The sequence below is a fragment of the Erithacus rubecula genome, assembly GCF_903797595.1.
Source record: "Erithacus rubecula genome assembly, chromosome: 11".
Lineage (NCBI taxonomy): Eukaryota > Metazoa > Chordata > Aves > Passeriformes > Muscicapidae > Erithacus > Erithacus rubecula.
Window position 1 is genome coordinate 21,836,025 of NC_136663.1, and position 13,410 is coordinate 21,849,434.

The following is a 13,410-nucleotide window of genomic DNA, read 5'->3' on the forward strand; positions in this document are numbered from 1 at the left end:
CCCATGACTGTGGTATCACTGGTCAGCAGAACCTGGCATGGCAAATCCCATCTCCTTCAGCTCACAGCAGCACCCACACCTACTGCTGATACATGAAGTGCAGAGCTGGGCAGAGAAAGGCTACTGAGCCACGACTGTGCATCCAGCCAGACATTACTGTGGATCTGACCAAAGCTCTGCTCTGTTCCTGAGCACCTGGAGACACGAGCATGTCTTCAGGAATCAATTCTGAGCTTCAGCAACCAGGGTTTTCAGGTGGCAATCCCCACGCTGCTGCTCTGTGCACCAGGATGCTGCCACTTCTGCCTCTGCACTGAGATCAGAAAGGCTACAACACCTGCAGGAGGTAACTGTGCTCTTGATTCCATGCTCTAGCACAGGTTTGTACACTTCCTTTCTGGCTTCTAAATGCCTGTGCTTCTGAGATAGAAAATAGTCCAGGATTTTTGTATAAAAGCCTATTGTTTCCAAGCCAAAACTAGAATCTTTTGCTTTAATTTGTAGAGTTTTTCCATTGAGAACTGTAAGGTTATTTTCTTAATGGAGAATTACTTCAATTTACTCAATTCAATAATTCAATTACAACTTAAAAAAAATTAATTTGAATTTCAAACCAAGAATGTTTTGCAATCAACAATCTTTATTTTATATACTTCACTTGAAGAAACCAGGGACCTAGACAGAGTTATCTCCTGAAAACACAAAAGACACGTTCCCCTGCTGTAACTAACAGTTCTTTTGAAAAAAGAAAACAAACCCTAGCTGATTGATTTTGTGTTATCCTTTCCTGATCATTATGAAATTCAAAAAAATCATATGATGCCCAGTTGTTTAATTCTCCCCTACTCCTTACAAGTAAAGAATCACAGAGGAAGAAGAGATGGAGGCATTCTGCAGAACTCACTATTGCAAAGCACAAGCCAAACAGCAGCAAAGACCTGTAATCAAATTCACCTCTTAAAGGGCTTTTTATTCACTTATATTCCATCCCTTTCTGACCTCATGGCTACCAAGTCTCTAAGACAGCTTGAGTAGTGTACTGCAATTTCTTTTGGTTTGGACCAGCAATAGGAAACTTTCACTTTAATTCTCTTTTGCACTTCCAGAATGTTCTTTCAGTACATCCAACTGGCAGAACACGTGCAGCTTGTGTTAAACTGTGAAAGGACATGCATGCACATTGATGCACAGCTCAGAGCCAGCCTCCTGAAAGCAGTTCACCTTCCCTGGATTAGGGCACTCTGAGTACAGCAGCCACAATCACATCTGTCTGTTTACTTCCAGTGATTCCACTTGGTTGAGTTAGTCCTAAGGCTCATGAAAGCCTAGTGCCTCCCCTGGCTGCTACCCAAACTCTTGTCCAGGACCTCTACTGCTTAAATAAGTAGGCCAGAGCCAAGAGAGTTTTAGGATGAAATGGAGAATATTGGGACTTCAGCTTAATTTATATGGATGCAAGTTCTCATCTATTTTCTTCTTTCCAGACATGAAACCCTGTGAACTGTAAGGAAATGAACCTTCTTCTAAATGGAAGGATAAGTAAGACTTAACATCAAAACGGTATGCAAATACAGGAAGCTAAAAGTGAAAGTATAAAAATAAGTCCTCTTACTATAAGAACTCAACTTAGGCACCCTGCCTCATTTACCTGAACAAGAAAGCCCATGCATTCCTTTTCCTGCTGAGCACAGCTCAGCATGGATTAGAACAGGCCATGTAACACACAAAACAGCTGCACTCCAGGGGACAGTCCACAGCACACAGAAACCATGCTTACAAGCAAAACCAGACAGGTTCCTTGGAGTGTTTTTCTCAACAAGTCATGGAGAGGAGACCTGCTGAATGTGAAGTGTGCATACAACAAATCCAAGCTCAGCTGTGCTCAAAATTAGTTGCAAATAAGGAAGCTGTTTCAGGAAACCCTGGTGGCTGAGGCAGGCATCCTGTCCTAGCCCTGGCAAGGCAGCTGATATCAAAGTGCCTGTGTGCAAGATCTACTTGTGTTGTTTGTTTTCCCCTCCTGACTGTTCCTGCCTGCAGAGGGGCTGGGAGGCCCAACAGAGCGAGGGCTGTTCAAGTTCATTCTCCTCCTGCAGCCTCTGCAGAGCCATGGCAGTGACAAACACAGACACAGGACAATGGCTGGTTCCTAACAATGCAGTGCAGTGTCTCTGAGGCTGCTGTTCTGCAGACACCTGCAAAGCTAAAGGTCTGCTACTTCCATCTGACCAGAGAAGAGTCATCCAGGATAAAGATAATAGAACAACAGACACTGCTCTTCCTTGCCACTGGTCATTCACATTTCTGGGAGAGTAAAACAACAGTGCTGCTGCTTCTTAGTGGTTTGCTCATACATTATCAGAGACAACTTTACCTGGATGGTGTGAGAGGAACAGGGCTCCACCTAAGAAAGCACACTCCCATCTGCAGGCAAGTCTGAAAACAATAAAACCCTCAAGCATGGCAGACTGTCTAATATCCAAGGAACCTCTGCTGAGCTCTGTGTTTTTCCAGGGAATGTTTTAAAGCCAGTAGTATGCCTATACTAATGCAGAACTCCTGTTAACCTTTTATTTAAGCTAGATCTTAGACCCTTCCCCCTCAAAAACCCTTTTTTCCTATGGTGTTGACAATAACAGTCTGCTCATAAAGCAGGTGACTGCCACCATGTGACACTGGTGCTCATATTGATCCTTATAATTCTGAACATCAGACCAGAATTCAAGAGCAGCACATGCCATCTCCAACCACTTAACTAAATGGTGCCTTTAAACTCTCATTAAGACAGTTAAGAATCAGTTATTAAGATGTCACTACTGAAAAATAACTATTGAATTTTTCAAAGTTTAACAGTAAACAACATTGCCAATATATTATTGCACACAATAAAGGGGTTTGAAACTACAGAGCTAAGGAAAGGGTAATCTAGAAGACCCAAAATAATGATCCCAGAGCCATTCCAGTTGCTGCTCCAGCCAGCATGCCCAGTGCAAGATCTCCATCACTGTCACGGTAACGCTCCTGAATGATGACGTGGTTTGCAGGGGGCTGGCCATAAGGTCCTAGAAATGAGAGGAAGAATGTTGGGAAAAAGGCAAAAGAAATGTGTATCTTAATAGTGCAATTTCAAAACAGGTCATTCCTTTACCTTCTTCCTTCAAATAAATACTAATATTTTGTCAGCTGCACAGGTAGAACACATTTCTATTCACTTTGTGGATTTAATGTAAGAAATGGGTCCAAAAATTAATTCAGCCTTGAAGTTAAGGGTAATAGTTTAGTTCTTCCCCCTTACCCCCTCCTCCTGAAAAAATCTTTGGCAGGCCTCAAGCCAATATTTTGTCTGAAACTCTGCATCAGTTTTTTACATTTACTGCCTACTGCAATTCAGCCTTCACATCCTGGACTGATCTGTGGGGTGGTGACAGCTGCTACATTTCTGTTCAGATGAAAATTGGCCAGTAGTAAGAAATAAACCTGAGACTCACACAGCCACTGACTGACCCCTGCTCTGTAACAGACTTGTACAAGCTTCACCTGTCCTGTTTTCTGATTTAGCTCCCAGCTGCAAAGCAAACATAACACTACTGCTTTCCCTTCCACACATTTCAGGGAGATTAAAAATCCTTGAAAATCCCACAATGGTGTTTTGTAACAGATTCTTAAGTAACCCAACTAAATACAACTAGGAAAGGCTTTCACTGACTCCCAACAATGCATGACTGTCCCCCCAGGAAGGATTATGTCACTGCAGAGAAGGAGTGGAGCTGAAAGCACAGGAGTTAAGTGAGATGCTGTGGAGAACCTGAACCCTAAGGTTTAGTTAGTGACCCTGGTGAAGGAAAACACTGACCCTTGGTTACTATGCCCAACCAGTAACCAGTATCTTATCACACTGGACCTGCAAACTGGTCAGGGGAGTTACTATCTGATGCTGCATTGCTATCATATGGGTTTGGCTTGATTTCCAAGGCCTGCTGGAATTTTTTTTTAAACAGTCATTGGGTTTTTAAAAAGCTACTGCTCTTCAGAGCCAACAGAATACATGTTCCTCTGTGTTTGAATGTGTATCATGTGTATCTTAGGACTTCAGTAACTTAGATAAAGAAAACTTTAAAAGCTTTAAATGCTGATGCACCTCCCTTATAAAAAAAATATTAAAATGGAAAAGGCAAGTGAAATAATCTGGAAAATGTCAAATGGAAAACAAAATCTCCCTCAAAACTGAAATAAAAAAAAAATCTCAGTACAGATTCTTGTTTGCAGAGTTAGATCATAAACAATTTGCTTTCTCATTTTTATTACCTTTACAACTCTAAAGCCCCAGTTCTGTAGGACTGGGGTTCTATGCAAAACTAACCCTGAATTAAGGTGACTATGATTAAAAGCACACCCTACAATTTTACCCTTTGCTTCCTGTTTTTGAGATTGAAAGCTATACAAACCTGAACAGAGCAACAGAAGGTTTCATGAGGCTGAAATGCTGCCTTACTGCAATTCCAGCACATGGGGAAGGAACCAGCTACAACCTTGTTCTGGGAGTGGATTTACCTTTGAAACTTGCATTTAAATATTCAAACTAGGTATAAGAGCAGCAGATGAATTAAAAGCTCTATCAATGCCCAGTATGGAGTACTAAATCACAAAATCACATCTTCCTCTGGCTCTTGTACGTTTCCTTAAAAAACATGCTGTAGTTTAGAGTTCTGTATGCTTCAAAAGGAGTTTATAAAGCAATGTAACTATGCAGAGATCACATTGGGAAGGTTAAATCCCTTAATACCCCTTTCACTGTACTCCCTTTGTTGTGAAAGGGTGAGTGGACTTGGTTCCAGTTACAGGTCAGGTTTCTTTCTTTGTGTGCAGGAGTGGTGGCTGGTAAAGGATGGTGATTAATAGAGCTAAAGCCACAAAGATTGACTGAAATAGCTTCTGTGGAAAGGTGGAGGATGTGGCTACTTACCTTGGTATGGATACTGATAGGGAAGAGCATAAGCTTGTCCATTGGAGGCATAGAAGATCTGAGGACCCACGGGGGGATATGCACCATGGTACTGATCATAGCCATAAACCTGGTGACATTGAAAAAGGTCTGTTACATAAGAACACTTTGCTATGGATCCAGCTAAGCACACTGTTCAATTTGCCTTCCTTTCTAATGGAGTTAAAGTTTCACTAAAATATCCAGGCTGTCCTGCTACGGCCAATCTACTCCCTAGAATGGATTCAGAACAGCTGCTTGAAAAAATAAGCACTCCAAGCAGCATTCACCCTCTTCCTTTCCTGGAGAGACAATGGCAGAGGCAGGGCCTGGATCATCAGGCAGAGGCACAGCAGACCTGCCAGCTTCTCCTCTCTGCCCTCATACCAACCACAGCTCTCTGGGGAGCTCAGAAGTGCCAGGAAGGCAGCAGCCAATCCCAAAAACCTCCAACCAACTCTCTGAGAGGGTATGCTGCAAGCAAATGTCAGATTACAGACAAATGCTCTAGAGCTGCATGTTTTAGGAGTAATTTTTTTCTCCAAAAGAGGAGGCTGCACAGAGGAATCTTCCAGCACCACAACTCATTCTTAACAAAAGTGAGAGGCTGGAGCAGATAGTGAAAAAAGCAATAGTGCTCCAAACTGTCCCCCCACATATCACTGCCCACCACTAACCACATCCAGAAATCCCCAACATATCCTGGTTTGGTCCCAAAGCTGCTCCTTCACTGCAAAAAAAACTGTGTATCCAGGAACCAGAGCTGTGTTGTGGCATCTTGGTACAACAAAATGCTTATGTGCTAAAAGTGGCAGCTCCATCATTACACCCTATTTGTAAAACTCCTGATCTTACACCTTTCCAGTGCTTGTACAACATGGAAGTGTAGTTACACCTCCTTGTGTTAGAAGCTGCATGAATATCAGCCAAATATATTCTGCCCTGTCTCTCAGAAGCTTTATTTTTCAAGTTCACTGAGCAGCCAACCCTTTATACACCTCCCATCTCTATGTGCCTCATCCCTTTCAAAGGAAATCCATCTCAAATAAAAGCAGCAATAGATTGATAGTGCTTTACCCTCTGCTGTTGTAAAAGCTTTGAAGCTGGGTATGAGTACAATGCAGCACTTTGTGAGTGCCAGAAGGAGGCTGCTCCTGCTGCCTTGCTCATGTTAACACCTCCTGACTGCAACTCTTACCTCAGGTGATGGAGTGGCATAAGCTGTGTAGGGAGGAGGAGCTGAGGAAATGGCTGTCTCATCATACATCACATCAGATCCCACGTAGCCCTGAACACCATGACAGAGAGAAGTTACCACCTGTTCCTACAGACTGACAGAGCAGTCTAAGGATTTCAACCTAATGGCCCCAAATTAAAAGTAACCTTCAGCTACACTGTGTGTTAAGAAAGCACTGAGTACCTTGTAAAGGCTGCAAAAAGAAAGTACCTGGAGAATACACCTGGGAGAATACAAATTCCTGATCAACCACAGATAGGAGCCATAAAATTTTTCCCTCTGTGTGTGCCACAGACAATCCTATGTGTACATGCAAGCACTCTGGCTCCTTCCCCTATTCCAGAGCCTCAAATTTAGAAATTACCCTCCTGATCATTTTCTGTCTTCAGATAAAGAAATCTTCACAGCTAAGCTGGCTGCTTCCTGGCACCCCAGAGTGATATCACCAAGTTCTGCAGAAGCAGGTAGAAGAAACAAATGCAGTAACCAAAAGTGCTACCTGAGGCAGATGTGGTAACACTTGAGTCCGTTTAGAATAAGTTCTCAAAGAATATTAAGATTTCTTACACTGCTCTTGTATTCTTGCCCCTAATGTGACCCAGTAGAAACTGAGATAAGCTTCTGCAAAACACAGCATTTCCCCTGAAACAGAAACACCTTGGATTGGTTCAGCCTAGTCATCCAAGGAAAGCCAGTGCTGCAGAGTACTCTGGAAAGCAGTCTAAAGGAAAAACAAATTAGCAATACCCACAAGTGGATGGATGCAATGCCCAAAGATACAGCTCTCCCAAAGACTCACAAAGAGGCTTTTGTGATTCCTGTTTCTCTCCACAGCTAGCAGGGCAATGCAGAGGTAATACACTCCTCCTCAGCATGCCTGCACTCCCCTCCAAGCATCTCACTCTTCCCCATGTCTCTGCCAAGAAGCATCCCACAGTGGGATGGATCTACATTAACCAACAGCTGCTGTGTAGTAAGCTTTCTTTAGCACTGCACCCACCTGGGAGGCAACAAACACTAGGAGTGAAAAGTTCATTTTTGCTGCTTGCAGATTTGCTTGCTGCCCTCAACCTCAGTGCCTACAGACCAGCTTTCCAAACATTCACTTCCACTCAGAGAAATCATTCCTTAAAATCATTATTTTCCACACAGCATGTATTTGCCTGGACTTAGCTGCAAGGATGTGTTTGTGATCCAGAGAACCATTCTTCTCCCCACCCACAAGCTTTACTATCATGCTCATGACTGTTTAGCAGAGAAGGATGGAACATGATTTCAGAACTCAACTGCTGGGCCACACGTAACACTGATGTGCTGCTTCTTTATCAGTATAAAGTCTAGGTAGGACACTCACTGTATTTGTTCTGGCATCCTGGAGAGCAATTTTCCATGCCCTGCAAAAAGAAACCCCATTGGTTAGTGGAACTCTAATAAAAATGAACACCACCTTTTTTCTTTCAGGTCAATGAAACGAACAAGGTTAGCAACTAGAGGTACTGCAGGAGCAGAGTTTAAGATACTGCACGTGTCAAAGCCTAATGAGACACTCCAATGCACAGAAGTGTTACACCAAGACTGAGAAATAATTACTTTCTTTGCAGAGCTGAGAAAGAATGAGGAAGAACAAGAGGAGGAATGGATGCAGTTTTGGAGGTCCTTGCTGCAAGCACAACAAGTAGGAAATATGCAGTCATGCTTAGGATGAGGTAATAGGAAAAGATGCATCCCAGCAGAACAGTTCATCTCTGCTTATTAGAGCAGGGGCCTTGATGCTATTTCCCAGGAGGTAGGTACACCTCACCCAGCTCCTCCCTGCCATGGGACTGGGAGCATGTTCCATGGCCACACTTCTTGGCAAACAGTGATCACAGAAGTTATCTATAACTCTACACAGCCCAGCTCAGCTGGGAGCTCACAATAATGGAATATTCCTCCTATCCCTACTAGGATGTCCTTGGGCTAATGCCACATCATGTGCTCCTGAAGAATGGCAAAAAAAAAATCTTAAAAAAAAAATCTGTTTAACAAGTCATTAATCATATTAATCATTCTTCTGCTCCTCCTCACCCTTCAGTGTTTTCAGTGACTTAACTTGCAGTTAATTTGCATGAGTGAGACAACTTCTAGGAGAGCTATTGTCACTGAAAACCTGCTTTCATTTGCTTGAAAACTTTCTTAAAACATATCTCTGAAAGTTAGAAGGGAGGATAACAACTAGGGAGAGAGATAGAGGGATAAAAGAGAGAGAAGCTCCAAAACTATGATTCTCTGGCTGTCTTACAGGCAGTCATCTGCACTCTCTGCACAGAGGTTGACTGTCTTCCCATCACGGCAAACAATCTGCAGTAAACAGTCTCTCTGCTTCCCCTCTGGAGGCTGGAAATCTAAGTGAGAAAAACAGAGATGAGTTATGAAGTATAAACAGCATTACATGATCACTTGTACAAGAAGGGAGGCAGTTTAAAGTCAGTTTAAGTCAAGTTAAACTTGGGCCAGTTGTAGCTGCTTTCCATGGCATCAGAACAAGCCCCAGAAGGAAATAACCTGTTCTTACTCTTCAGAGTGTCCTGAAAGTAAGCAGCTCTGAACACCAGTCCTATAAACTGCAAGTGTCTTACAGCAGAACCAATGCCTACTTAGCAGTAAGAACTCTCCAGCACTTGTGTCCTTCCCTTGTGTCAGCACCAAGTGGAGCATTAACAAATGCTAGAAGTGAACTTAGGAAAAACAGGAATGCTCTGAATCAGACACACAGTCCTGCTGGGAACATCCCATCCTCCTGCATACATGGCACACTGTCCTCACTGAGTTTTAGCAGGAAGTTGCAAACCTAACCTAACCTATCACACAGTAATACCATGCCTTGGGTATCTCTAAAGCAATTTAGGAGTTGGTGGGGCTGAGTTTTTTTGGAAGGTGGTGGGATTCAAGAACAGTGAGGCTGCACACATTTTGGACATGTTTCCACCTGCAGCAGTGCTGTATGTGGGATGCTGGGCAGGCACTGAAGTTGTAAAGAATCCCTGGATATACAAATCCAGAAGATTTCCTTGTTACCTCGACATTCATTTCCCACTCTGAGGTTGATGCAGTGGATCCGCATGTGGATTTTATCCTCTAGATCACGGCGACTTTGATCATCATAGAATATCAAGCGGCCATCAGACCACAGATCAAACCAGTTCTTCTTCCAGCGCCGTAGAATAGTGCCTAAAAATCAAACAATCACTCCTGAGGGCACATATCAGGAAATATCTGTCTTAGAGTTAATAAAAATAAACCAAGAAATCCTTCACAGCTGCCCCAGACAACATTCCAAAGAGCTAGGCATAATGCTGTATTACAATATCCTCACCTGGAAGGATTAATAAATCCCCATTAGAGGATTGGGTGCCATATTTTATCTAGGATTTAAAGCAAAACTGGCTTTATTGTCAATGCATGACCTGACACTTGAGTTCTAACTTTCTGCAGGAATAAGCAAAGGGCATGATTAATTGAAAGACACTAAGCTGACACGTCAGGTAAAGTTCCAAGTCCCCCACTTATTCAGCACTAATTACAGAGCAGCATCTGAAGCTGAATGCCAGTCAGATATGTTTATATCCTGTTTCCCACTGGAGTACTCAAAGGTCACATGGGAATGCCATCATGACACGTCATTATGTGACGTGTCCTAAAAGTAAAAAAAAAACCCAAAAAGCAAAAAACAACAGAAACAACCCACAGAACTAAGGCCTGATTTAAGAAAACCTGGAAATTACTAAGCTGCTCTGAAGAAATCCCAGTGAACAAGGAGAGAAGGAAGAGAAACACCCATGACTTACTCTGCCGGAGCAGCCACCCGCTCTTCACAAATGCCATTGTTGCTTAACCTAGTGGGCAGAAGGGGAAGGGGGGAGAAAAGCAGTTTTCAGTATTTCACAATAGATTAGAAAGAGGCTTTCAGCACCATCTATTAGAACTGCATGCACCCAGCTCACGTTGCAGCAGGTCTCAGCTGAAGATACTCAGCAAGCACAGCTGGTGTAGGATGTAACAAATGTGCAAGTGCTGCGATCCAGCCTGACTGTCAGACACCACCTTGATGGTTAACTGGCAAACAAAAGCCTATGGCCACTGCTTTTAGAAAATGGGGAAGAGACAGACTAGAAATGACTGCTTCCTGACTCACCACCAGTTCCTTCCAAAGTGTAGTTGTTCTCTCTGCATACGTGTACTTCCTGTATTCTGCAGTCTCAAGTTACCAAGCACCCTCACTTCTATCTGCCTCTTTTTTTTCTTTTTTTTTTTTAACCTGTACTTCCTTTTCTGTGTTTTTCATTCACTGGTTCAAAGTCCAGTCAAAACAAAAGCTGAAAGAGTTTAATCTTAAACAGGAAGGAGAAAGCTGTTTTTATGACTTACATTACTTTCAAATCATCACTAGCTCACTCCAAGATTAAAGTAAGTAAAAGATAAGCCCATAAAATAAGATTCTCAGTTCTCCTCAGCTTTTAAATGAAGCTTGAAATAGCACAGTGAGGACTCTGTGTTACATTCAAGGTATCACACATGACATTAAGTATTTGGCCACTGCATTATGGTTTATGAACATGCTGGAAAAAAAGAGATCAAGTATGGGATATATTGGAAAATGAAGTTTTATTTTATAGCCTAATGGTGTTCTGATTATTGTTTTAAAAGATATTATAAAAACTCAACTATCCAGGTGCAATTCAACTGAAAAAGCAAGAACAGAAGCAATTTAAGCCTCCCCTGAGAAGGCTGCTTTTTAGAAAGTATTTCTGGGGCCTGTAAGCCAGTATGAGAGACAGATACTGAAACCTAACAAATAACATTTTACTGGTAGCAGCATAAGGGGGGGTTCATGAGGGGGTGAAAGGTAGCATAGTAGATTTGATAGACAGAGGAACTCCTCCCAGACAAACCTCGGCAGAATGTTTTTAAAGCTGAGGAGAAGAGAGAAAAAGAAAAGTTTTGTAATCTTCTAGTAAAATACAAAGTTAGAAAGCATCCATCTGTTTCCTGATCTAATGGATATTAGCTGTGTCCTCTTCAGAGTACTGAGCAAATACTGCAGTACACAACATTATAACTGTCAGGATTTCCTATTTAAGGAATGCCTCATCCTGCACAGGCTTGGAAATGATGGTGAGAACCACCTGCAGGTAAAGATAAACCTCTTATTCTTGACTTTTTTACCAGCTTGCTGGGAAAAGAAAGATTCTGCTGAGAGCCCACTGAAAGGGAGTGTCAGATTCCTGCCCTGCTTTAATCATGGTCACCTGGTCCTGCTCTGGGTCACAGCATGCTCTTGTCACCCAGACAGGGAGAGAAACAGAGGCCAATCAATTCTTCCAAAGTACCAAAGCAGTACAAAGGACCTGAGCCTCATTCTGCCACCACCCCAGCACAGCCTTCTCTCCCCTTGATTCTTCTTTACAAGGAAATAGTCTACTTGGTCTTCATTTTCACAGGAATGGGTGTCTCTAATGGGGTTTCCATGCCTTCCAGTTTCACCCAATAAGGTGAAATCACTATTTCTGGAGGCTGTTTCATAGTCTACAAGCCAAAAAAGAATTTGCATGAACTTCAGTTCTGCTGCAAGTGTTAGTCTAGGCCCTGGAATTTTGCTGCTACCTTTAAACCTACTCTGTTACACAATAGCATAGTTAGATTTAACACAGACACAAAAAGGGGAAGAACCAAAGAAGAAAACCTTTCTCTTGATAAATTGAGTTTTGCATGTGATTACAGAATGGCTCACAAAGCCTCACATTCAGAATGCCTCACAGGTGTCTAAAGCTACAAGAGAAAACAGGGCTTCCTTCAGCAGCTGTACAAGAGGTAACAACTACCCTTTCCAAATTCAGAACTTAAGTGTCCAAAACTTCAACTCTGGAGAGAGAGCAAGGAACACACAGAACAATCTGTCAGCACTTAAAGTAGGAGGTGCAAAAACAACTAGATATTATTCTTTGTGCTTTTTAAGCACAAGCACTTCATTTGAAGTCCTATACAGTATTCACAGTCCACCCACGTGATGTTTAAAAGTGTATTTGCAGAGCTAGAAGAGATCCTAGCAAGATCAGCTGCATCTCAATAGTATTTGCTTATTAAACTAGCCCAGTGCCACCAACATGAAAAAATGGGACTTAATCAAAGATAAATTGCTTTATAATGAATGAGTAAAAGTGTTTTAGTGACTCAAATCAAAGAGTAGTAGCACTCTGAACTCGAGTTAAGAGTAGATGCAGCAAAGTGGTGGGACTATTCCTTTCTGCTCCCTGGAACAGCAGTTTTCTGCACGGAATATAGCGTGGAATAGCCAGCAGTTTGTCCCAGTTCCTTTCCTGGAAAACCGCACTTCAAAACAAATCAAGTGTTTCTGCCTGCAGCTTGTAATCACTAGAGCAATTCTGATCAGCGCAGTTGCGCCAGCAGCGGACCCGGTCCTGCACTCCGAGCAGATGGTCAGGGCTGGGACACCAGACCCTGCCCGGTACCGGTACGGTACAGGAAGCTCAGTGCGAACGCAACCCCGCCCGCCCCCTCCGGCTCTCAACAGCGCCGGTTTTCTATTTCTGGAGCTCCTGGCCGCGGCCCAGCCGCCCAGGCCGCTTCCCCGGGGCGCAGTCTGTGCTGTGCCGGGCGCCGCGGGGCCGCGGCTCCGTCCCGGCGCTGCCCGAGCGCTGCGGGGCTGCGGCTCCGTCCGGGACAGCCCCGGGCCCGGCGCGGCGGGGCTGCGCTCCGCCCGCCCGCTGCGGCCTGGCCCGGGCCGGCCGGGCCGGGCTGCCCGGAGCCGCCTCTCGCCTCCCCGCCGCTGCTACCGGCGGTGACCTCGGCGGGCTGGCGGCCGCCCCGGAGCCGGCGCCCCTCGCCCGTTCCCCGCCGGCGCCGCCCGGCCGTACCTGCTGTCCCCGCTCCGCCGGCCCCGCTCCGCCCGCGGGCAGCGCCGGCCCCGTGCTGACGTCACGGCGGGTGTCCGGGAGCGCCCGGCCCGGCGCGGATCCGCCGAGACCTGACCCCGTTCCCTCAGCGCTCCCCCACAGCGCCTGGCTGCGATGGCAGCGGGGCCGCCCCGCTTCCTCTCCCCTTCCCCAGCGTGTGGTCTCAGGGCGCGGAACCAGGCGCTTTGTTGAGGCAGGGAGAGCCGGGGCAGGCCGGCTGGTGCGCGGCTCTTACATAA

The 13,410-nt window shown here is 44.5% G+C and overlaps 1 protein-coding gene across 4 annotated transcripts; it reads right to left on the bottom strand.

Moving 5' to 3' along the window:
- Positions 1 to 620: 620 nt before the first annotated feature.
- PLEKHB2 (pleckstrin homology domain containing B2) lies at positions 621 to 13,224 on the bottom strand. 4 transcript variants are annotated; one of them, XM_079314741.1, is made up of 8 exons: positions 13,133 to 13,224; positions 10,046 to 10,093; positions 9,276 to 9,428; positions 8,500 to 8,602; positions 7,573 to 7,612; positions 6,180 to 6,269; positions 4,964 to 5,072; positions 621 to 3,062 (listed from the first exon to the last, which is right to left on the bottom strand). In XM_079314741.1, exons 2-8 carry the CDS (start codon positions 10,080 to 10,082, stop codon positions 2,926 to 2,928), a joined length of 669 nt encoding a protein of 222 aa, XP_079170867.1. In that variant the 5' UTR covers positions 10,083 to 10,093; positions 13,133 to 13,224; the 3' UTR covers positions 621 to 2,925. The 4 variants fall into 4 exon arrangements, with proteins under 4 accessions (XP_079170867.1, XP_079170864.1, XP_079170866.1 ...); XM_079314738.1 differs by having other exon boundaries at positions 6,174 to 6,269; XM_079314740.1 differs by lacking the exon at positions 13,133 to 13,224 and adding an exon at positions 11,507 to 11,530 and having other exon boundaries at positions 6,174 to 6,269.
- Positions 13,225 to 13,410: the final 186 nt, after the last annotated feature.

Bases quoted from the DNA above. Each gene is read 5' to 3' on its own strand.
- PLEKHB2 (XM_079314738.1), bottom strand. From the start codon at position 10,082: ATGGCATTTGTGAAGAGCGGGTGGCTGCTCCGGCAGA. The intron at 9,429-10,045 runs GTAAGTCATGGG...TTTGATTTTTAG, and splicing joins CGGGTGGCTGCTCCGGCAGA to GCACTATTCTACGGCGCTGG. The intron at 8,603-9,275 runs GTAACAAGGAAA...TTTCTCACTTAG, and splicing joins AGTGGGAAATGAATGTCGAG to ATTTCCAGCCTCCAGAGGGG.